At 34.6% G+C, this 27,080-nt stretch overlaps 1 protein-coding gene across 5 annotated transcripts in view; it reads right to left on the minus strand.

Moving 5' to 3' along the window:
* The window catches only part of KCNT2 (potassium sodium-activated channel subfamily T member 2), a 371,985-nt gene that overhangs the window by 260,786 nt on the left and 84,119 nt on the right, over positions 1-27,080 (minus strand). For 4 of the 5 annotated variants that reach the window (XM_025892310.2, XM_025892309.2, XM_025892308.2 and 1 more), the window contains exons 2-3: positions 7,239-7,318; positions 4,981-5,080 (exon numbers count right to left, since the gene is read on the minus strand). In XM_025892310.2, the coding sequence (XP_025748095.1) occupies positions 4,981-5,080; positions 7,239-7,318 (180 nt within the window). Of the gene's footprint in view, positions 1-4,980; positions 5,081-7,238; positions 7,319-21,695; positions 22,683-27,080 lie in introns of those variants that run through there. The other variant, XR_012375632.1, reaches the window with a different exon arrangement.

The following is a 27,080-nucleotide window of genomic DNA, read 5'->3' on the forward strand; positions in this document are numbered from 1 at the left end:
TATACGCAATATATCTGAACAAGAATTTAGACCAACAGTCATAAACTACTAGCTGGGCTTGAAAAAAAAAGCATAGAGGATACCAGAGAAATCCTTGATGCAGAGATAATAGACCTAAAAACTAGTCAGGCTGAAATAAAAAGTGCTATAACTGAAATGCAGAACCAACTGGATATAATCACAATGAGGATGGAAGAAGCAGTGGAGAGAATAGGTGATACAGAAGATAAAACTATGGAAAATAATGAAGCTGAAAAGAAGAAGGAAAGAAAACTACTAGATCATGAAGTTAGATTTAGGGAACTCAGAAATTCCATTAAGTAAAATAATATCCATATCATAGGAGCCCCAGAAGAAGAAGAACAGGAAAGGGGGGCAGAAGATTTACTTGAACAAATTATACCTGAGAATTTCCCTGATCTGGGGAAGGAAACAGGCATTCAAGTCCAAGACGCACAGAGCACTCTCCTCAAAATAACAAAAACAGCTCAACACTGCGACTATCATAGTGAAACTTGCAAAATACAAAGATAAAGAGAAAATTCTGAAAGCAGCTAGGGACAAAAGGTCCTTATCCTACAAGGGAAGACACATAAGGTTAGCAGTAGACCTTGCAGGCCAGAAGAGAATGGCAGGAAATTTTCAAATTGCTAAATGGGAAAAATATGCAGCAAGAATACTTTATCCAGCAAGGCTGTCATTCAGAATAGAAGGAGAGAGAAAGAGTTTCCAAGACAAGCAAAAAACTAAAGGAGTTCGTGAACACTAAACCAGCTCTGTGAGATATATTAAAGGGGACCCTTTGAGTGGAAAAGAGAGTCCAAAAGCAACAAAGAATAGAAAGGAACAGAGACAATCTACAGGAACAATGACATTACAGGTAATACAATGGCATTAAATTCATATCTCTCAATAATTACTCAATGTAAAGGACGAAAATCTCTAATAAAAAGGCATATGGTATCAGAATGGATAAAAAAAAATAAGACCCATCAATATGCTGCTTAAAAGAGACTCATTTTAGACACAAAGATACTTCCAGATTGAAAGTGAGGGGATGGAGAACCATTTATCATGCCAATGGACATCAAAAGAAAGCTGTAGTAGACATACTTATGTCAGAAAAACTAGATTTTAAACCAAAGACTGTAATAAGAGATGAAAAGGGTATAAATCATAATAATGTCTATCAAACAAGATCTAACAACTGTAAATATTTATGCCCCTTACGTGAGAGTAGCCAAATAAATAGTCAATTAATATCAAACTTAAAGAAGCTCATTGATAATAATACAATAATAGTAGGGGACTTTAACACCTCACTCATAGAAATGGACAAATCATCTAAGCAGAAGAGCAACAAGAAAACAGTGACACACTGGACCAGATGGACTTAACAGATATATTCAGAGCATTTCATCCTAAAGCAGCAGAATACACATTCTTTTTGAGTACACATGGAACATTTTCCAGAATAGATCACATACTAAGTCACAAATCAGGCCTTAACCACTACAAAAAGACTGAGATCATACCATGCATATTTTCAGACCACACTGCTATGAAACTTGAAGTCAATCATAGGAAAACATTTGGAAAGACCATAGATACCTACTAAAGAATGAATGCATCAACCAGGAAATTAAAGAAAAATTTTAAAAAATACATGAAAGTCTATGAACATGAAAACATTACAGTTCAAAACCTTTGGGATGCAGCAAAGGCAGTCCTAAGAGGTAAGTATATAACAATACAGGCCTTCCTCAAAAAGCAAGAAAAGTCTCAAATACACAGCCTAAACTTACATCTAAAGGAGCTGGGAAAACAACAACAAATAAAGTCTAAATCCAGCAGAAGAGAAATAATAAAGATAAATGATATAGAAACCAAAAAAATAGTAGAACAGATCAACAAAACCAGGAACTGGTTCTTTAAAAGAATTAACAAAATTGATAAACACCAAGGCAGACTTAACAAAAAGAAAAGAGAAAGGACCCAAATAAATAAAATTATGAATGAAAGAGGAGAGATCACAATCAACACCTTAGAAATACAAACAACTATAAGAGAATATTAGGAACAATTATACACCAACAAATCAGGCAATCTGGAAGAAATGGATAAATTCCTAGAAACTATAACTACCAAAACTGAATCAGAAAGAGTAAATCTGTGAATAGACCCATAACCAGCAAAGAAATTGAATCAGTAATCAAAAATCTCCCAACAAACAAGAGTCCAGGCCCGGATGGCTTCCCAGGGGAATTCTACCAAATATTTAAAGAAGACTTAATACTTATTCTTCTGTTCCAAAAAGCAGAAATGGTAGGAAAACTTCTAAACTCATTTTATAAGGCCAGCATTACCTTGATTCCAACCAGACAAAGAACCCACTAAAAAGGATAATTACAGATCAGTATCCTTGATGAACATGGACGCAAAAGTTCTCAACAAGATACTAGCTAATTGAATCCAATAGTACATTAAAAGGATTATTCACCATGACCAGGTGGAATTTATTCCTGGGCTGCAAGGGTGGTTCAATATCTGCAAATCAATCAAGGTGATACATCACATTAATAAAAGAAAGGATAAGAACCATATGATCCTCTCAATAGATGCAGAAAAAGCATTTGACAAAACACGACATCCTTTCTTGATAAAAATCCTCAAGAAAGTAAGGATAGAACGAACATACCTCAAGATCATAAAGGCCATATATGAAAGAATCACAGCTAACATCATCCTCAATGGAGGAAAATGAAGAACTTTTCCCCTAAGGTCAGGAACACAACAGAGATGTCCACTCTCACCACTGTTGTTCAACATAGTACTGGAAGTCCTAGATTCAGCAATCAGACAACTAAAAGTAATAAAAGACATCCAAAATGACAAAGAAGAAGTCAAACTTTCACTCATCGCAGACAACATGATACTTTATGTAGAAAACCCAAAAGACTCCAACAAAAAATCTCTAGAACTAATACAGGAATTCAGCAAAGTTGTAGGATATAAAACCAACACAGAAGTCTGTTACATTTCTATACACCAATAATGAAGCAGCAGAAAGAGAAATCAAGGAATCAATCTCATTTATAATTGTACCAAAGACCATAAGATACCTAGGAATAAACCTAACCGAAAAGGTAAAAGATCTGTACCCTAAAACTACAGAACACTTATGAAACAAATTGAGGAAGACACAAAGAAATGGAAAAACATTCCATGCTCATGGACTGGAAGAACAAACATTGTTAAAATGTCTATGCTACCCAAAGCAACCTACACATTCAGCAATCCCTATCAAAATAACACCAGCATTTTTCACAGAGCTAGAACAAACAATTCTAAAATTTGTATGGAACCAGAAGAGACCCAGAACAGCCAAAGTAATGTTGAAAAAGAGAAGCAAAGCTGGAGGTGTCACAATTCTGGACTTCAAGCTATATTACAAGGTGTAGTCATCAAGACAGTATGGTACTGGCACAAAGACAAAGACATAGATCAATGGAACAGAATAGAGAACCTAGAAATGAACCCACAACTATATGGTCGACTAATCTTTGACAAAGGAGGAAAGAATATCCAATGGAAAAAAAGACAGTCTCTTCAACAAATGGTGTTGGGAAAATTGGTCAGCCACATGGAGAGGAATGAAACTGACCACTTTCTTAAACCATACACAAAAATAAATTGAAAATGAATGAAAGACCTAAATGTGAGACAGGAAACCATCAAAATCCTAGCGAGAACACAGGCAGCAAGTTCTTTGACCTCACCACAGCAACTTCTTGCTAGCACACTTCTGCACAGCAAAGGAAACAATCAACAAAACTAAAAGGCAACTTACAGAATGGGAGAAGATATTCACAAATAACATATCAGATAAAGGGCTAGTATCCAAAATCTATAAAGGACTCATCAAACACAACACCCAAAAAACAACAACAAAAAAATCCAGTTAAGAAATGGGAAGAAGACATGAACAGACATTTCTCCAAAGAAGACATACAAATGACTAAGAGACACATGAAAAAATGTTCAACATCACTCAGCATCAGGGAAATGCAAATTAAAACTGCAATGAGAATAGCAATTGCACTACTAGGTATTTATCCAAAGGATAAAAAATAATTATTTAAAAGGGCCCTGCACCCCAATGTTTATAGCAGCACTATCCGCAATAGCCAAAATATGGAAAGAGCCCAAATGTCCATTGACTGATGAACGGATAAATTGAGTGATATATATATATATATATATATATATATATTCCAAATGGAATATTACACAGTTATCAAAAATAATGAAATCTTGCCATTTGCAATGACGTGGATGGAGCTAGAGTGTATTATGCTAAGTAAAATAAGTCAGTCAGAGAAAGACTCATATATGGAATTTAAGAAACAAAACAGATGAACATAGGTGAAAGGAAGGAAAAATAAGATAAAAACAGAGAAAGAGGGGCACCTGGGTAGCTCACTCAGTCCTTTAAGCGTCTGAGTGTTGGTTTTGGCTCAGGTCATGATCTCAGGGTCATGAGATAAAGCCCCAGGATGGACTCTGTGCTCAGCGTGGAGCCTGCTTGAGATTCTCTCTGTCTCCCTATGCCCTTCCCCTTGCTTTCTAAATAAATAAATAAATAAATAAATAAATAAATAAATAAATAAATAAATATTTTTAGGCAAACTGTAAGAGACTCTTAACTATAGGGAACAAACTGAGAGTTGCTGGAGGGGAGGTGGGTTGGGGGTTGGGGTAAATGGGTGATGGGCATTCAGGAGGGCACTTGTAATGAGCACTGGGTGTTGTATCAAGTGATGAATCACTAAATTATTCCTCTGATACTAATACTACACTATGTTTTAACTAACTTTAATTTAAATAAAATATTGAAATAAAAATAAAAATAAATTAAATTATAATCCATTTCAAAGTAATAAAAAGAATATTGTTGAAGTTTGGACAAAGACACCTTACCATTCATTTCCTTGTGAAGGGTTTTCTAGTAGCACTCGGATTATGTATAATAAGCAGCTTAATAATTTGAGAGAAAAATTGAATAGACGAATTCTTAGACCTTTAAACAAAAAACAAAAATTTAATTTTTATTTGAACTTATTTCATGAAGGACCAAAAAAAATTGTCAAAAATAAAAACTTTAAGTACAGAACTTAAATTGTATTTAGAAACTATAATACCATAATTGTCTAAACTCTTAAATTTTAGGTAGCTGAATTTTAATTAGCTAAATATTTAAACAAAAACTGACATTGACAGATTGTATGCACTGAAAATGGCAATGAATATTATACCCAAGAATAAATCTAGGTTTGAGCATTCAGAAGCCACAAAAATCATTTCCAATCAAAATTGGTGCAAATATTCTTAGAAGCATAAGCAATTTTTATATCCATGAATTTTGGAATAAATTTTAGCTAGCTAGAAAACCTAGCCACTTACAATTTCATCAGATAGTTTATAAATCTTTTACTTTCAGAACACCTTGTGGATTTGATTATAGAGAAATTATAATCATGTATATAATTATATATGTACTCTCGATTAGTAATTATATAATTGTAGAAGAGTCATAATAGCATTTGCTGGAAAATACATGCATACACACACACTTTTTAGTTCGACCAGTTGAAACTCACTTTTGACTTTAGGTTGAATATCAATGAAATCTTTGATATTTGGGGGTATTAAGACTGCTATGTATGTATCTATAAAACTGTGTAGGTCACAGTTATGCAGCCTATAATACTTGATGATGAAGAAGAGCAATTAACAATAAGCAAAATATGCCTAAAGTCTGATTAATAGAAGCCTTACCTTTCCTGTAATTATCAGGTGGTATCTGATTCATGCATTATGAATAAAATTTTCAGAAAGTTCTTCTTATAATTATTATTTAATAAAATCTGGAAATGAAATGTCATTTTTTTTACTCTGCTATATATGAGTGTACTTGAAGTAATATTTCTTAACAGTAAAAGGTTAATGCTTATTAACTGTGTAATTTTTCCTAGGTTTCCCTATTAAAATGCTAGGTACATTTTATGGGTTAGCTTCTTTATAAAGTCTTTTAAACTGTTAATGAAATTGCCCTGGGTTTATAGAACTGGTCTACTCAAATGACTATTTAATCAAAGTTAGCTGCTGGTGAAGTATTCAAATAATGCATCTATCTTTTCTGGCCTGGAAAGAGCATTGTTAGTATTAAAATCAAGAAAACCTATTCAGATGATGATGTGGCCACTTTAGGTAATACTTGTTGGTGGGACTTCCTTGGAAATGCTAAACAACCAGGCTGGAAAGGCATTAGCTATGATTAGCCTTAACTCTGCAGCTAACTTGCCATTAAGAATCTCTAACCAGTGTGCCTTATATACTGAAACAGTCCCTACCCTCGGTATTTGGATAACCTTCCACAACTTGGGCTTTTCTCTTTGAACCTATAGAGACACAACTTAATCTAGACCACCCCAAGAAGATTCCAGGGTCAAAAAGAACAAAAAGTCTACACAAATCCATAATATAGACTTCTCCATTGTTTGCTGACATTTTAGCAATAATCACATGAAAAATTACATATTGACTCATTATATATGGCTTTTTAAAAATATGTGGCATTATAGGGAGGCGACAAGTATCACTGACATATCAGCCTTGAATGGTCTTAGGTCAGTGACTACGCCAATTTCATGTCTTCTTGAAGTTGAAATGTTTCCCAAATTTATCTGATGAGAAGAATTAGTGGAGTGTGAAACTCTGAGCTGAGGCCTACACTTCCTGATTCAAAATCTCCAGAGAAGGGTGCTAGTAATCTGTACATTTCAGAAAACCCTTGTTATCAGGCATGATTGGGAAGCATTAAACTCTTCCTCAATAAATCAGACAATTATTCCCGTTTGGTCAGAGCCTTCTCAGGATCCCTCACAGTTAAAATAAGGGGACCCACATTTAAATTATTTTCCTAAATGTCTCGACTAATCCACATGGTCCTCTCACAAGTCTGCTTATTGATGTGGGATTTGGGGAATTACAGATATTCAAAAATCCTAACACCACCAAATGTAACATCTATAGCTTTCTAAACTTTTACTGCCTGGCAGAAAAGATTATCATATTTATTCTACATAAAAGATATTTTGCAAAAGGATTGCACGGCTGAATTTTTTTAGGCAAATATGTACAAACATATACACATGAGAATAAAATGAATGACTTACTTGATCTCTGGTTTTTGATAAAAAATAACTTTAGTCTCTCTTTAAATGTGTTTTCATTCATATAGAATTCAACTTGTACCCTGCAAGCCAAAGATAAAAATATAATTAATCTAAAGATGAATACATTTTAAAATAATTTTATTTAATGCATTATATACTTTGAGTGAATCCCCACTACAGAAAATGAAAAATGAGTAAAAATACTGAATTTTTTGGAGAGAAGCAGTTACTTTCTAATTCTAAACATAGAATAAGTTCAAATATCATATATATTTAATTCAATTATCGGTATTACCGGATGTAATGAATGGTATAGATAATTCAAAACAGCAATAATATGTGTCTTTGGAATAATTTTGAGTCAGTGTTTTCCCAAGTTTTTTCTCTGTCATTAGAATCAATTAGGTGTTTGAAGAATCCAGTTTGAACACCACCACCCGATATGCTGCATCAGAATCTTAAGGGACCAGCCTGAAAATCTATTTTTAAAAAGCCTTTCCATCCATTTTGAGCCTATTTGGGACACCACATTATGGGACATTTTACCTCTTTATTTATTTAAGTTTGTATTAAAATATACATGGATCAACAAAGGAGTAGTAACAACATGTAGAATGTTAAAGTCAACATAGCTAGGTTATAAACCAGACAAAAAATTAAGGAACTGAATATTACATATTTAATCTACAATACAATAATACCAACAGTCTAAAAAGTAGTAGCATGCTAATAAATACATTTGCTTTCTCCCTAAATTCCAGCAAACTTCTCTCATATGATGACATAATTAATATTTTCAAAATACTAGGTGAAAAGAAATATTATGTTCATGATGATTTATTAATAATCATTTGAAATGTTATTTTTTATTTGAAATTTTCTTAATTAAATGGTCTCAAATACACTTATCTTATGTTTCCAAAACAGCTAAGAAAGCACTTTAATGTTTACACAGACTTAATTTCATTTTTCCTAATATCACAAAATTTTGACAATGTGATCTTTATAAACTAGAAACTTTATTTTGTAACTCTTAGTCCCCTTCACCTATTTTGCACCTCCCAAGCCCTATCCCCTCTGGCAATCACCATTTTGTTATCCATATCTCTGAGTTTTGTTCCATTTTGTTTCTTCATTTGTTTTGTTTTTTAGATTACAAATATAAGTGGAATTCTAGTTTTAAAATAAGTCATAGGATGTAATGTACAGCAAGGTGACTATAGTCAATAATATTGTATTGCAAATTTGAAAGTTGATAAGAAAATAAATCCTAGAAGTTTTCATTACAAGAAAAGAAATTCTTTGTAAGTATGTATGGTGATAAACGGAAAGTAGATTTATTGTGGTGATCATTTCACAATGTATACCAATGTCAAATCATTATGCTTACACCTGAAACTAATATAATGTATGTCAATTATACTTCAATTAAAAAATTGCAATATCCTCTAGCAAAACACTTACGTATGCATGCTTACACATACATAAACATACATGCTACAAAAGTGCATACACACACATAGAGACACAGAACTCCAGTAGATCTTAGAAATCCATCACTGAGTCTGTTTTCCTTGTTTTTTGGCTGAAAAGGCAGTTCATTTTAAATAAAGTAACTCTAATATTGATATCAAACTAAATTATTTCAAATCTGCTATGGATATAAAAGCAATTTTGAAAGGACATATGGCTATTATGCAAGTAATTCAGCAAAAGGCCATGCAGATTTGCTCTAGAGTCATCAAATTTATAAGACTATTAGTCCATTCTTACAATAATATTTGAAGTTCAGTACTGGGTTTAACTAAACAACAGAGGTTTAACTAAAATTAGGTCATTTAAAGCCTTATGCAAAATAATGAGGAATCTGGAAAGCATCTTATATGAGGACAAGTTTAAGAACTGGAAATGTTTAGCCTAAATATGAAGAGTTAGCAGTAACAGAATAGCTGTCTTTAAATATTGCAGTGGCCATCATTATTAAAATGAGATGATTCATAATATGATGCTCTATTGTATAAGATTAATCATAGAGAAATAGAATTAGGAATGAGATTACCCAATTTTGAAATGGCCATCATTGTGAAGTGAAGAGCTCTCCAATATATATAAATGTACCAAAGACTAGATAACACCTTGAAATGCTGTGACTATTTGTTTTTTTCCTGAGGTAAAGACAATGTTGCATTAGATAAATTCTCTCATTAAATGACTTCTAGATTCCCTCTTCATTATAATATTATGTGAAGTAAAACTATTAATTAATCTAGTGATCTCTGAGACAGTATGATCACCAGGGAACATAAGACATTAAAGCATAAGTTTATACAAAGGGTATTTTTTAAAGCTAAAGCTAACATACAAAGCAAAATACTTTTGGATCCATGTCTTTTCTCAGGTACAGAAAAATGACCTTTAAGTTAACTCCTCATGATATTGAGCAGAGCTTTCTTTTATTTTTTAATAACAACTTTTCCGAGAATCAAAGCCAGTTAGTGTTAGTTCTCTAATACTCAGGGACTTAGTAGAGTTTAGTGTTTATCCTTCCTAATTTTTTCATGATTTTAATTTATTTTAATATTCTCTTCATATTTCTTTTTCCAGATTTAAATGTGCTTTCCCTTTTTTCCTTCTCTCCTTCCTTCCTACCTTCCTTCCTTTTTCCTTCCTTCCTTCCTTCTGTCCTTCGTTCCTTCCTTTTGTTCTTCTGAACTCTCTCCTCCATCTAACTTTATCTGAATTTACCTCCATCCAAATAGGTCAACTTAATGCACTCTTTCTGGACCTTCCCCAGAATCCCACAGTTTTAGTCACATTTATCCAGGTGCAATAGTGGAATTATAATTGTATTTAATAAAAAAATAAAATGGAATTACAATTACTAGGTGGTATGTTCTCCTATTGACACGTTTTCATTGTTTAGTAATATTAGCTTTCTATTGGTCCACGTTTTATTGTTTGATTTGCATAGACCCTGCATATTCTTTGTGACATTTATTTCTGGGTATTTTATAATTTTGGTTGTTATTTTTAAAGTGTTTTGTTCTAACCTTTAACTTTTGGTTTTAGTATTGTAAATAGCTACCATGTTGAATTCCTTCATATGCAATAATACTTCTTTTTCCAGGTTTATTGCTTGGGTTTTCTAGACAGACAATCATATCATCTAAAAATCTCCAATATTTTTATTTACATTTAATTGTTGTTATGCTGACTAGCACTTATTGAAGAAAAAATATCAACTATGGTATGCATTCTTAGAAGGCCTCTTGTGCTTTAGCAATAATTATATTGTCAACCCTGGAATTGCAATAAACATTTATATCTTACTAAAACTCCTATCAGGAGTGGACAGATATTGATTGCTTTCAAAAACCTATCTTGATTCTATCAAATTGATGGTACCTTTTGGGGATTTTTTTTTTACATTGGTTTGGTGAATTGTTTTAATAGTTTTTCTATAATACAATTATTTTCTTCAATTCTAGACTAGTTTGGTAGTCAGACTATAACAATTTTGATTAATACAAAGATGTTTTGTGTAACCATTGTCAATTTGCCTTAGTATTGACTTTAATTTGTTACCTTTTTTTTTTTTCTTTTCTTTTCCTTCTGTTGCTCTGGTTACTTGAATTTAGTATAAGAATCATGCAGGATCTTGTTAAAAGCTAATTTCCTTGTTTCACTCTTAAAATTCTTCTTTACTAAGATAGGCCTTACCATTTTGACCACACAAAAAATGATTCTGTCCCAGGCTATCCACACACTGTTCTTTCAGAAACACTATTTCACTTTTTTTCAAGTGCTAATAATGCCTTGGGCTCTGTAGGATGCCAAACCTTTGCAGATAGTCTCTTTGGAACTTGTAGTAGATCGCTACCAAACAAGATTTTTCTCCTATTTCTATTTGGTGCTGTCCCTTCCTACCTCCCTCTGAGTCTGCAATATTGGTCACGGAGTCCATGCATGAGTTTTTATGACTATACTCATGTCAAACAAGGCAATACCTGCCTGGACATTCTGGCCTCAGCAGACAGGTTCAGTGGATACATGTTAGTCTCTCTATGTATTTATTGGTGGGTGTTTTTCTTTGGAAAATCTACATCCGGATGTTAAGTTCATGGACATAGCTCCATTGCAATTCCCCCCATGTCTTAAGAACTTTGCACCTGGCATCATTTTTGTGCTTTTAAATTGGTGTATCCTTCTAACTCTATGTTTGGTGCTCTGACTCCAAAGATTAAGGAAAAAAAAGAAAATCTCTTTGTGTTCTACTGCCAGGTTTCTCTCACTCTATTCCGACCACACTATTAAGCCTAAAATGGGGCTTATACCTATGAGAATTACACATTCCCAAATATACATTATTGTAAATGTAGCCTTATTTTTCTAAAGTCATTGCTATGTGTTGAACTATGTCCCTTAAAAAGATATGTTGAAGTCCTAACCCCAGTACCTCACAATGCGACCTTATTTGGGAACGAGTCATTGCAGACATAATTGGTTAAATTAAGATGAGATCATACTGGAGTAGGATGGGTCTGTAATCCAATACCCCCGGTGTCTTTATTAGAGGAAAATTTGGACATTGACAAAGAAGAAAGATGGCCATGTGAAGAAAGAGACAAAGACTGGCCACAATCCCAGGAACACCTAGGGCTACAAGCTGAAAAGGCAAGTGAGGATTCTCCCCGAGAGACTTAGGAGAGAGCATAGCACAACCAACAACTTGCTTTCAAACTTCTATAATCCAGAGCTTGGAATTAATAAACCTCTGTTGTTTTAAGGCACATCATAAGGTTCTTTGTTATGGCAATCCTTCAAAACTAATACAGTAATATTCCATGACAATGACAGTAGCATTTCATAGTTATATGAAGTAAGTCTTTCAGAATGTAAGCTCCACGAGGGCCAGAACTGTATTTTGTTTTGTTCATGATTATATCTTTAGCATGTCAAATATTACTTGGGACCCACTAGGCATTAACTGTGAGTGACTGAAGGCCTGAACAATCAGTGAGATCATATTATGCAACCATCAAAGAAACATGAAAGCTTGCCATTTACAACGACGTGGATAGAACTAGAGGGTATTATGCTAAGCAAAATAAGTCAATCAGAGAAAGACATGTATCATATGACCTCACTGACGTGAGGAATTCTTAATCCCAGGAAACAAACTGAGTGTTGCTGGAGTGGTGGGGGGTGGGAGGGACGGGGTAGCTGGGTGATAGACATTGGGGAGGGTATGTGCTATGGTGAGCGCTGTGAATTGTGTAAGACTGATGAATCACAGACCTGTACCTCTGAAACAAATAATACATTATATGTTAAAAAAAAAAAAAAAAGATAGTAGGAAGGGAAAAATGAAGGGCGGGAAATCATAGGGGGAGACGAACCATGAGAGACTATAGACTCTGAGAAACAAACTTAGGGTTCTAGAGGGGAGGGGGGCGGGGGATGGGTTAGCCTGGTGATGGGTGTTAAAGAGGGCACATATTGAATGGAGCACTGGGTGTTATACGCAAACAATGAATCATGGAACACTACATCAAAAACTAATGATGTAATGTATGGTGATTAACATAATAAAATAAAATTTTAAAAAATTTTAAAAAATTAAAAAAAAAACCCATGTGCTCATGTGCAGTGTTCATTTGCAGGGCCTACTCTCTGCACTCTCTAATTTTATTTAAAAGAATTAAAGGTAAGCAACCCCATTTAACTTACCTTTGCATGGGAAGCAAAAAATAAAGAAAGCCAGGGTAAGTGTAAAGGTACATTTTTTCACCCTTGAAAAGATTTGCCTTTTCATACTCCCACCCAACTGCATGAGTAGGGGGCAGGTGTAGTTTAAGCCATTAAAAAAAAAAAAAAGAAAAAAGAGAACAGAAGAGAAAAAAAACAAAGAACTGTAAACAATAAAAAGTATCAAAAATACACAGCATTTAGGCTTGTAGTAAACTGTTTGATATGTATTATACATCTTACCACCACCACCTCAAGAAAAAGATCAGATGCTTCAAACTCCTGTCCATTTCTTTTCTCTCACCTCAACTCTACTTTTTCCCACTACACACACACACACACAGACACACACACACACACAGACGCAAAAGCCCCCAAGATAAAATGCATACATACATGTGTATACATACACACAGAAACATATATACATGCATGCAAACATATACACATACATTCTGGAAGTATAGAGCTTTTAGCCCCACAAAGGCTTATAAATTTCCATAATATGACTACAGGCAGCACAGCCCCATCACAAACTTAACAGCCTCCCAATCAAAACTCATAACAACTACAACCTGCAAATCCTCTTTTCTTTTTCTCTATACTTTTAAGAAGAGGATACAAAATACCATGTAATCTCTAACTCAAATTGGAATAGTGCACCCAGTCATTTTAAAAAGTTAAAGGAAAATATAATGGGGCTCACACATCCCAGGACTGCTAGGAATGGTATGGTTAAATATCAAAGCCCAGTTTGGGGAAAAAGAAATCTGTGTTTTCAAAGAGGAACCCATTGGGTCTCAAATACTTAGGTCATGTTCAACAGATGCTAGTTCTTAGCATGAATCCAGAAATTACATGAAGACACTCATATACAATGAAAGAAGCACCTTTTAATTTTATATCATTAAATTCACCAATGATCTAAGACTTTATATCAATATTCAAAGAGCCTCTTTCATTTTGCATTCATAGGGAAAAGTCATATTTCAATAATGGGCACAGCTCACTAAGACATATATAGTTCTTTAGGATATTTTAGTACTTAGTACTCTTAATTCAAGTAAAAATAACATATATGACTTGGAATAGGTAAACCATATTGGGCTGAATATATTTAAAGACAAAGTGACACAATTTGGAGGAAGAAGGGAAAACAGTCAAAAACAGAATTTCACTCCAAAAATTGTAACATTAAAACTAATGGATTTTCTAGGGAAACTGACTTTTTTTCCCACATTAGTTTCTTTTTTTTTTTAGAACTCTTACTGCAGTTTATTTTTTAACAGGAGGAGCTGGAGTTCTGTCCTGAACCTACTTTTAGAATCTTGTTTTTTTTTCTTTTTTTAAATTTTTTTAAATTTTATTTTATTATTTTATTATTTTTATTATATTATGTTAATTATGTTTACTTAAACATAGAAGATGCAGGCCTAGATTATCATTTTTAATTATCTCATGGTAATTCTTTTGTATATTCTTCTATATTAATAATATACTATTTTTTCACAAATCCCTTACATATATAAATGGGGCTTCAGGTTTTGTTTACTATAAAGAAAAAAATCATCTATATTACTTAATAAATATAAATAAGTAATAAATACATTTTCTGCATTTTTCACTAAATAGCATGAAACCTGAACATCAAATTTTTTTTATTATGTTATGTTGATCACCATACATCATTAGTTTTTGATGTAGTGTTCCATGGTTCATTGTTTGCATATAACACCCGGTGCCCCGTACAGAATGTGTCCTCTTTAATACCCATCACCAGTCTAGGACAAAGAATATAGCAGTAATCTAAAAACCTTGTTAAAATCTCACCTTTAATAGTCAATAAAGTTGTCTCATGCAACTTTCCCAATACATTTTTCCCAAACTGATGAATGATACAGTCAAAATATGTAAATATTAAACTAGAAAAAAAATTGCTGTCAGTTTTGTCAGAAAAATTATCCAAGATTTAGAAATAAGCAATAGAGATTACTAGGTGGTCTTTCAGTGAAATACTGGCTTTGACATTCTATTTTCTGTGCAATTTTACAACTGTGAAGGAGCAGACATTACTGCAAAGAGTTTTATGTAATCAATATGCAAAGAATTACCACCCACTAAAAAAGGTAACTCAAAAGGTTAAGGTTGATGGCCCTGTAGGGGTTTTGGAAGAGGGGTACTAATTTAGCAATCTTATTCTAACATTGTTTAGTAATACCTAGCTTCTTCTTTTTTTTTCCTAATTAATTAATTATTTTTATGCAGTGTTCCATGATTCACTGTTTGCATATAACATCCATGCAATACGGCCCTCCTTAAAACCCATCACTGGGCTAACCCAACCCCCCACCACCCTCCCCTCTAAAAACTCAGTTTGTTTCTCAGATTCCATAGTCTCTCATGGTTCATCTCCCCCTCTGATTTCCCCCCTTCATTAGCGCTCACCATAGCACATACCCTCCCCAATGTCTATCACCCAGCCACCCCATCCCTCCCACTCCAGCAACCCTCAGTTCGTTTCCTGAGATTGAGAATTCTTCATATCAGTGAGATCATATGATACTTGTCTTTCTCTGACTTATTTGGCTTAGCATCATACTCTCTAGTTCCATCCACGTCATAGGAAATGACAAGATTTCATTCTTTTTGATGGCTGCATAATATTCCATTGTATATATATATATATACACCACATCTTCTTTATCCATTCATCTGTCAATGGACATCTTGGCTCTTTTCATAGTTTGGCTATTGTGGACATCGCTGCTATAAACATTGGGGTGCACGTACCCCTTCGGATCACTACGTTTGTATCTTTGGGGTAAATACAGAGTAGTGCAGTTGCTGGGTCAAACGGTAGCTCTATTTTCAACTTTTTGAGGAACTTCCATACTGTTTTCCATAGTGGCTGCACCAGCTTGCATTCCCACCAACAGTGTAGGAGGGTTCCCCTTTCTCCGCATCCCCGCCAACATCTGTCATTTCCTGACTTGTTAATTTTAGCCATTCTGACCAGTGTGATGTGGTATCTCATTGTTTTTGATTTGGATTTCCCTGATGCTGAGTGATGTTGAGCACTTTTTCATGTGTCTGTTGGCCATTTGGATGTCTTCTTTGCAAAAATGTCTGTTCATGTCTTCTGCCCGTTCCTTGATTGGATTATTTGTTCTTTGGGTCTTGAGTTTGATAAGTTCTTTATAGATTTTGGATACTAGCCCTTTAGCTGATATGTCATTTGCAAATATCTTCTCCCATTCTGTCGGTTGTCTTTTGGTTTTGTTGACTGTTTCCTTTGCTGTGCAAAAGCTTTTTATCTTGATGAACTCCCAATAGGTCATTTTTGCCCTTGCTTCCCTTGCCTTTGGCGATGTTTCTAGGAAGAAGTTGCTGCGGCTGAGGTAGAAGTTGCCGCCTGTGTTCTCCTTTAGTATTTTGATGGACTCCTGTCTCACATTTATGTCTTTCATCCATTTTGAGTCTATTTTTGTGTGTGGTGTAAGGAAATGGTCCAGTTTCATTCTTCTACATGTGGCTGTCCAATTTTCCCAACACCACTTGTTGAAGAGACTGTCTTTTTTTCATTGGATATTCTTTCCTGCTTTGTCGAAGATTAGTTGACCACAGAGTTGAGGGTCCATTTCTGGGCTCTCTATTCTGTTCCATTGATCTATGTATCTGTTTTTGTGCCAGTACCATACTGTCTTGATGATGACAGCTTTGTAATAGAGCTGGAAGTCCAGAATTGTAAGGCCACCAGCTTTGCTTTCTTTTTTAACATTCTTCTGGCTATTTGGGGTCTTTTCTGGTTTCATACAAATTTTAGGATTATTTGTTCCATTTCTTTGAAAAAAGCTGATGGTATTTTGATAGGGATTGCATTGAATGTATAGATTGCTCTAGGTAGCATTGACATTTTCACAATACTTGTTCTTCCAATACATGGAACATGGAACATTTTTCTTCCAATCCATGGAACATGGAACATTTTTCTTCTAATCCATGGAATATGCAACGTTTTTCTTCCAATCCATGGAACGTGGAACGTTTTTCCATTTCTTTGTGTCTTCCTCAATTTCTTTCTATTTCTATTTCTCTATAGTTTTCTGAGTATAGATCCTTTGCCTCTTTGGTTAGATTTATTCCTAGGTATCTTATGGTTTTGAGTGCAATTGTAAATAGGATCAACTCCTTAATTTCTCTTTCTTCTATCTTGTTGTTGGTGTATAGAAATGCCACTGATTTCTGGGCATTGATTTTATAACCTGCCAGTTTACTGAATTCCTGTATGAGTTCTAGCGGTTTTGGGGTGGAGTCTTTTGGGTTTTCCACAAAAAATATCATATAATACCTAGCTTCTTAAATGCTCTGTGGACCAGTTTTAAGGTATTACTGTTTCACTTGTTAATTAATGAGTTCAGTATAATTTTTGACATGTTCTCATTTTATATTTGTACAAGGGACATATTTTTCAAACCGATTCTATAGAGGTAAAATATCAAACTAAACAAGAAGAATTAAGAGTAGCTATTTGCCCTACCTGATATCAAGACCTATTATCATGCTACTGTAATTAAGGCATTATGAAAGTGGCACAAAGAAAAACAAATTGACTAGTGAAATAAAACAGTTGAGAAATTGACTCATGTATATAATATATAACAAAGGTAGTATGACAGATCAATAGAGAAAACAAAATATTCAATAAATAGATTTTTAAATGGTTATCCAAAGAGGCAGAAAGAAAGAAAAAAAGAAAGAAAGAAAGAAAGAAAGAGAGAGAGAGAGAGAGAAAGAAAGAAAAAGAAAAGAAAGAAAAAGGGAAAAGAAGAGAAATGAAAAAAAAAAAAAAAGAAAAAGAATTACATTGGACCCCTATCTCATACCATATGGGTTGAATTATGTCCAGACAGGTTAAGGAAACTTTTGAATTCCTATGAAAAAAATAATAGTGAATACTTTTTTGACCTTTGAATAGTCAGAGTCCTTAAGATACAAAAGTAATAACATCATAAAATACGTATAAAATGTTGCCTGGAAAAGTAAAAGTGTAAATCAATAAGTAAGTTCCCTGATGGGCTCAGAACATTCATTTGGCTCAATTTATAAAGTTTAAAAATCAATTTTAAAGAGAACGAAAAACAAATTCACAATTAAGAAAAGATATTTGGATACAAAACCAATAAAGTTTAAAAATCAAGAATATAAGAAGAATCCTTAACAAATCAATTATTAAAAAAATAAAAAACATGTAGCCAGAAATTATGAAATGCCATTTTACAGAAAAAGAACTTTATTGGCTAATAAACTTAGAAAGAAGTTTTCAACTTCATCAGTACTCAAGAAAATGCAAATAAGACTACAGTGACATAATATTTTATATCCATTTGGTTGGAAAAATCAAGAATGACATATAATAATGCCAAATGTTGAAGAGAACATGAATCAAAGGATTTCTTAATTTGGTGAAGTGTAAGTTGGTAAGATCACTTTGGTAAACAATTTGCCATTATCTAATAAAACTGAATATTCATATATTGGCAGTTCAGCCATTCCACTCCTAGGTAAATGCCATAGAGAAACTTACACACATGCACAAAGATGCATGTACAAGAATGGCTAAAAAAAGCACTATTCCTGAGAGCACAGAGAAAAACCAGAAGTAATTCAAATATCCACTTACAGGGAAATGGGTAAATTGTAGCATATTTATGCAATGAAATATTGCAGTAAAAGTTAATGAACTATGGCTATAAGCAACAATATGAATGGATCTTAGTAACAGAATGCTGAATGAAAGATGCAAGTCTAAAAAGACTACAATATGTGCAGCATGGTAGCCCCTTTTAAGTTCAAAAATAACTAAAACCAAACAATAACTTATTTAGGAATACACATACATCTGTTAAACTATATTTTTAAAGAGCAAGAAAATGATTTATCCAAAGGATACAAAAATACTGATTCAAAGGGGCACATGCACCCTGATGTTTATAGCAGCATTATCAACAGTAGCCAAATTATGGAAAGAGCCCAAATGACCATCAACTGATGATGGATAAAGAAGATGTATAGAAGATACATATATATATGAATAATATATCCATTTTGGATCCATATTCTATTTCCATATATATAATATTCCATTGTGTGTGTGTACATATATATACTTACACACACACACACACAATGGAATATTACTCAGCTATCAGAAAGAATGAAATTTTGCCATTTGCAATGACATGGATGGAGCTAGAGTGTGTTATGCTAAGAGAAATAAGTCAATCAGAGAAAGACAAATACCACATGATTTCACTGGTGTGTAATTAAGAAACAAAACAGATGAACATAGGGGAAGGGGGAAAAAAAGAGAAAGAGGGAAGCAAACCATAAGAGACTCTTAACCATGGAGAACAAACTGAGGGCTGCTGGAGGGGAGGTGGGGAGAGGGGAATGGGCTAGATGGGGGATGGGCATTAAGGAGGGCACTTGTGTTGAGCACTGGGTGTTGTATGTAAGTGATGAATCCCTAAAGTCTAGTTCTGAAACTAATTTTACCATATGTGTTAATTTAAATAATGTGTGCCACAAACTAAGAACTACAACTAAACTAATTATGAGCCTCTGGGGATACAAGAAATTCTTAAATATCTTACACTTCTAAAAAACAGAGGTAAGAGGGACTTGAGGTTACTATGTGAGAAGAAATCTCCATATTATACCAAGTAAGTGTATGAATCAAATCTTTAGCCCAGGGAGGAATTGGTAGAGAGCCATAGAAAACAGGATTAGCAAGCTTGGATGGGAGCAGAGGCACATGGAAAGTCTTTTCTGATGTAAGAAATACCAGGTGAAAAGGGGAAAATTGTGTGAGAAAAAATATAGTACATTCAGGGACTTCAAAGAAATTAAAATGGCTAAAGTACCAGGTAATAGCAATATGTGAAAACAGAAAGACAGAAAAGAAGCCAGATAATCAAAAGAACTTGAATAGAAGTCAAGATATGTATTAATAAACAGTAACAGTAATATTATCAGAAGAAACCACTTATTGAAAATGCCCAGACACTATACTGAGCACACAGATGTGTTACCAACTTAATTTTCAAGGCGAACCTTTAGCAGGTACTATTAATATCTCCATTTTACAGATTAGGAGACAGAGGCATTTGTCCAAAGTCACACAAATAGTAATTGGTGAACCTAGTTTCACAGCCAGGCAGCCTAACTCCAGAGCCCACACACTTAACCCTGATTATATATGAGTTTAACCAAGAGAGAAAAGTTATATGAATCAAATTTACCTTTTTTGCTGTTTTTTATTGAGATATAACTGACATATGACATTATGCTATTTTCAAGTATACAAAATGATTTGATATCTATATATACTGTGAAATAATCATCACAGTAAGGCTAGATAACATCCATTATCATACATAGTTATGAATTTTTTTCCTTGTGAAAACTTTTAAGATCTACTCTCTTGGCAACTTTCAAACATGCTATATATTAATATGTAGATAAGCTACAATAAATATGCTATGCAGTATTATTAAGTGTAGTCACCATGGTGTACATTACATCCTTGTGACATTTATTTTATAGCTGGTCACCTTTACTACAAATTCACTTTTTATATTTTAAATTGTTTTTTTTTCTTAAATTGTTTTTTCTGATTATAGTATGCAAAACATTATAAAATATACTACCAAAGCTGATAGATATTTTAGGAATTTTTTGGATAACATTTATTTACACATGCAAAAAAAATGCTTAGCAATTTCAGTTTCAACTACTTTAGTAAATAAATATTATTCTCTAGGACTGTATCATGTTAAGTACCATATAACTAGATATGGCAGACATGGAAATGTGGCACCCCAGCCCCCCTCCATCAAAAATTGCTGATAATTTCCAGCTCTCAGCTGCTTCAGGGTCTGTCTCAGGTGCAATGAGACACCCTACCTGGGCTCACACCTTTCTCAGGGCAGCCCACAACCCAAACTCCCTACCAGGATCTGCTTCTGGAGAATTTAATCAGAGGCACTGACAATTACTTTATTTAGATTGTTGATGAGTTTAACGGTTCCTCAACCTGATCAAAAAGCAAGCAATTGGTTATGATTAAATCAGCAACAAATCGATAACATCAAATTGCTTTATTGAAAGCAGAAAGATTTCAAAGTAATCAAGGATTTTGCTTCTGACAATGTGGTAGAAGAGATGTCCTATACACCCTCCCCAAATGAAATACACACAGAGACACACAGATACACACACACACTACAGCCACTACCACCACCACACCACACCACACCACTTCTTAACATGTATGGCTTAAGTAGTAAGAAAGTAAGGGAAATCCTTAGAAGTCAGAATAAGAATCCAGCAAAGTAAGCTAGCATTAAAGCTGTTGCTCACCCTGGTGCTTTGATGGTATAGAGTTTGTATTTTGACAGGCAGAAAACCTGTCAAAGAAATCCCCCACAAAGAGCTCCACAGAAATCCCCATCAAAAAACAGAATTCTTGAAAGACAGCATCGTGAGTGCATGAAGTAAGAAAAAATCCCTTACAGAAGAAGAAGATGGTGAATGCACTTGGCCATCTTGGCCATGGTTCTTATTGGTATTGAAAGGAGGAAAGAGACTGAGACTTGCTGTATTGATTTCCTGAGTTGCCATAACAAAACATCACAGACTGGGTGACTTAAACAACTGGAATTCATTTTTTCATGGTTCTGGAGTCTGGAAATCCAAGATCAAGGTGCCAGTAGGGTTGATTTCTCCTGAGGTCTTTCTCCTTAGGTGACAGATGATACCTTCCGGCTGTGTCCTCACAAGGTCTTTCCTCAAGCATCCCAGGTGTGTTCAAGTTTCCTTTCTTACAAAGACACCAGTCAGATTAGATAAGGGCCCACTCTAATGGCCTCGTTTTAACTTAATTACCCCTTTAAAGGCCTTTTCTCCAAATACAGCCACATTCTGAAGTACTAAGTTAGATGGGCTTCGATATGAATTTTGCAGGACACAATTCATCCCGTAACACTTATTAACAATAAGCCTGAAATCACTGATTCCAATTCCTCACCTCTTGTTCTTTCTTGAACCTATTCCACCTTGTCACCAAATTTGCACTTATCAAGGTCACCAGTGATAGTTATACTGCACAACACAGAAATCAGGTATCAGTCCTCATCTATGTACCCTATCAGCATTCAGTGTAGGTGATCACTTCCTCACCCTTGAACCACTTTCTTCACTTGCCTTCCAATGCACCATTCCTTTGGTTTTCCTCGTACCTTATAGTTTACCCCTTCTGAGTCTCCTTGGCTGGTTCATTCTCTTCTATTCTTAAAAATCATCCTCTCTTATAACTATGCTCAAAGTGCAATCCATCTATATGCCCAAGATTGTCAAATTTATATATCCAGCCTAGCACCTCTCCCAAACTCATGCATTGGAATGCCTACTCAATCCTTCTACTTGGATCTCTCTAGTGGACATCTCCAATTTGGCATGACCAAACCAAGCTTCCTAACTTCCCTCCCTAAAATCTCCTAATCCGAGCTGATGTCAAATCCATTCTTCTGGTGGTCAAGACAAAAGTGATATAACAATATATGGATTCTCTTTTCACTTGAGCACATATTAGTATTGTTCTCCAGAGTTCTTTGAGTAGTAACAAAATCTTTTAGCCTAAGAAAGAAAACAAAACAAAACAAAACAAAATGCTTGTAATGAACATGTTCAGTCAACCCTAGCTTGCACAAATGGACCTACAGATATTTAAACTTGCTTTCAGCTTAAAATCTATTTTCTAAGGCAAGTCATGGAAAAACAAAGCAAAACAAAACTTTCAGTGATAAATAGAAATACTGAACCCAAGTGGAAGCTCCATTCATGTATCAAGCTACAAAAATAGCTACAAAATATTTTACACCATTGAAAGCACTGTGATGTGCAAAGTCTTCTATTCTAAGGCATGACCTTTAATTAGATATGACTGTAAAAACTGCTAGATTGGATCCCTAGTGTGAGTGATGTATAGTGACACAGAGGGAAGTATTGTTAATGAAATAACCACCCACTTTCTTCTTCCCAACACCTTGTGTCTGAGAAAGAAGGTACTCTGATCTGCCTGCTAATTTTTCAATGCCTATCCTCTCCCTTCCCCAATTAATTGCAATTGTGGCATCCAGGGTTCTATAAAAACTTCAGAATTGGTTTAGGTGAGAATAAAGTTTGTCCTCCCACAGTTTCCTAAAGCCAAATTAAACCTCAAGCTCCTCTAAAGTGATATTAATCAGTTTTCACTTACAATTATTTGCCCACTGCCTAGAATATAATGGATGTTCACTAATATACATGGAATTAAAAATTACTCAGCAGTAGTTGCTTCTAACACCCTGTTAGCATCCAAAGTTGACAACTATCAGCATGCAGGGGCTGGCAATCTGTGGCTACCGCCATCTGGCATCTATGCTGGGAAACAGAAACTCCCAAATAACCCTGCTCCAAAAGGAAGAACACATTTGCTAATTTGAAAATGCATGCTTCTGATTTGCTATGGATGATATGAATACTCTGGCATAATTCCTCTTTATTTCCTCAACCAGACTTAATTATCATACAAGTTATTGGGCTTTTAAATCTGTGAGTCACTACTTTTCAATAAAAATATTCAACTGGACCTTAAGAAAAACAAACAACCCTTAGATTAACTAAGCCTTCTTTTGCTTTCCTTTCTAGGCCTTGCCCTGTTTCCTTCAGGTCTCATTTTAGATGCCACCTGAACTTTGTTCCTCACCCAAGTCTTTGTTAAGTGACACACATGTATTTTTGCTTAATGCATTCTATTCCTTTAACCATAGACTTATTACAGTGTATGAGTTTTGCCTTTTTTAAGGGTCTCTATCTTTCAAATGGACCTTAGAGATTAAATAACTGGTTCTATGCCATAGCACACAGGACACAGATATGTAAAAGGAGGAAAAAAGATAACTTTTAAAAATACATCATTACAAATTTAGTACATTCACATTTTGAAAGTGTATACCCTCTTATCTTAGTGCTTTGCAGGAATAATGAGCAAAAATAGACTGAATTGGACAGGAAGCCACCAAAAGCCAGATGGAATGCATCATTAATAACATCGAACTAGAAGCCTCATCAAGAGTTGATTTAAGGGCATGTTTCTTGCTACTTGTCCCTCCAAAGCTGCTAGTAATAGTTTTGTTTGGCTCTAAAATTGTTAAGACAGGAACTGTATCTGTTTTGTTCAATTGGATTGTGTTTTCAGAACCAAACACAATGTTATGTACACATATTAGGTACACAATATATTTGCTGAGTGTTGAATGAATTTCGCTATATAAAAGTTGGCTTTTTGATCTCCTTATTTACATTCTTATCTGTCAAAATCATATGGCCAATTTTAAATATCTTCTGAAGATTTTTCTAATTTTCCATCATCCCTTCTTCATACATTCTGATGCTGTGGTCTACTTGGAACTCCCACCTAGCAATCTCTTTCAGCCTTCCCCTTCATAGTCCACCAAAGGAGGCAGTAATAAATCATTATTTTCTTCTGTGTGGGAGAAAAGTATTGTTGAAAAACTAATGCACTTCACATAAATTACTGGTAAAATAAAGCTAAAAATGTGTACTGTAAACATTTACTTAAATATTTACTTAAACATTTAAGTACATGTATAATATGTAGTTTACATATTTAAACAACTAGTCAATTGCTTCTCTATAGCTATATTATAATATAAAATAATTGATTTCCATTTATTTACTTCTGTTGGATTTTTTTTTACGTTTTAATATTATCATTAAATTCCAAAACTATCACTTTAGTAATTCTGCTAACACATGCCTTTCAGAATCATGAAACTATTTACTCCTGAAATGAAACATATAAGATAGCTCCTAGACCAAATAAGTCCTGAATTCAATCATCTATTTATAAGAGGGAAACAAAAATGAATATAACTCATCTCAAAGAACAAATGAAATAAAGTCACAGTAGATAACTAAGTCTACTCTAGAGATTCCACCTCTTGTCATACCCATGTCTCTGGTTTAGGAAAATTGAAAAATACGGGTTTGGTTTTTTTTTTAAGATTTTATTTATTGGGCGCCTGGGTGGCTCAGTTGCTTAAGGGACTGCCTTCGGCTCAGGTCATGATCCTGGAGTCCCTGGATCGAGTCCCGCATTGGGCTCCCTGCTCGGCAGAGAGTCTGCTTCTCCCTCTGACCCTCCCCCTCTCACGTGCTTTCTTTCTCTCATTCTCTCTGTCTCAAATAAATAAATAAAATCTTTAAAAAAAAGATTTTATTTATTTATGTATTTGACAGAGAGAGAGAGAGAGCACAAGCAGGGGGAGCTGCAGAGCTACCCAGGCGCCCAAAAAAGTATGTTTTAAAATACTACAAGAACGTGAGGAAAATTCCAGGTCCTGGCTCACCATCTTGTCCATATTCACGGAAAGAAATTATGAAGAGTCTGTTGTAAAGTCTTTATAACATTTTTGAGATGAAGATAACTTTACTAGCATCCAGCTATATGAATAACTACAGCATGTCAGCAGAACTCTGAAGGCTGTCACCTGATCTTCTAATCCCTATTAAGAGGCCCTCTAAATGTAAGGCTGTTAGGTTTTTGTTAATAGTCATTCCACATTATAAAATAGCTGATAAACTCAAGAATACTAACAGTTTGCAAACTTGCTTAAAACTCTAATATTTCTGAAAATATGCATATTTCCTTCCTGCATACATAAAAATTGAGCAAGCCTTAACTTAACATTAACAAGAAAGGTGTTCTTTATAAATAAAAGGAAGTTGATGTGAAATAAAATCTGACTATAGATATACCTTGTGAAAATAATTGAGAATTGATTATAATGGAATTTTTTCCTTAATGATAGAATCACACTGTCCCTCATTTAAAGAGGAAAAAAAAAAGAAATGCCAACAATACTTGTAGTTTTCACCAACAAACTACGACAGAATAAAAACGTCTCTATATATTATATTTAACCAATATGTTGGTCATATTCTATAATCTTAAATTCAGGGCTTGGATTACAGGTCGGGAAGAGGAGGACACTGAAGCCCACATACTGAGAATGAGGAACAAGTAGTCTCCCTGTGAGAAATAAGCACATGGATGCCAGCAGTATAATATAACTGATATCCACTAAAAAGGCAATATGATGTATGATATGATATAAAATATATGATGTATATATGACATCATGTAAAATAATGAAGTTCATATTAAAGTCATATATATTATTTTCAGGGTTAAGCAAGATCATGTTCTTGTATCTTAAATATCTTTATCATTAATAATACTGAAAAATTACATTAAAATTGCATTAGGACATTTCTATACTGGCACCCTTAACTTTAGTATTTTGAATATCAAACTATTTAAGCAGTTGCTATTTTCAAAATTTCATTTTACATATGTCTCCAGCTATAGGAGGGGCAGACAAGCAAATTAGATCTAATTTTGTGTTAAATAACCTGTCTTCTAGCCTAGAAAAAATTAATAAAAATCAAATGCCGGGAGGGAGGAGCAAGATGGCGGAGGAGTAGGAGACCTGGATTTCGTCTGCTCCCAGGAATTCAGCTGGATAGGGATCAAACCATTCTGAACACCTATGAACTCAACAGGAGATCGAAGAAAAGAATAGCAACAACTGAACAGAAAAGCGACCACTTTCTGGAAGGGAGGATGTGCGGAGAAGTGAATCCGAGGCAATATTCGGGAGGATAGAGGGGGGGGAGGGGGCCACCATCAGCCGCTTCTGGCAAGTGATAGAGCCGCGGAGCACAAAATCGGAACTTTAGAAGTTTGCTCCACTGAGGGACATTGCTCCAGTGGCTAAGCAGGGGGTGGAACCATCACGGAACAGTGTGGTCTCAGGACCCTCAGGGTCACAGAAAGACCGGGGGTGCCTAAGTGAGGCAGAGCTCCCGGGTATCAGAGCGGGGAAGCTGGCTGCAGAGACAGAGCTGAGGCGCGGGCTCTCAGCTCCAGGTTGCCATGAACCGTGATCGATGACAGTAGGGCCACTG

Source organism: Callorhinus ursinus, unplaced genomic scaffold, assembly GCF_003265705.2.
Source record: "Callorhinus ursinus isolate GAN/ISIS: 27379988/994484 unplaced genomic scaffold, GSC_fseal_2.0 scaffold54, whole genome shotgun sequence".
In the NCBI taxonomy this organism is placed as follows: domain Eukaryota; kingdom Metazoa; phylum Chordata; class Mammalia; order Carnivora; family Otariidae; genus Callorhinus; species Callorhinus ursinus.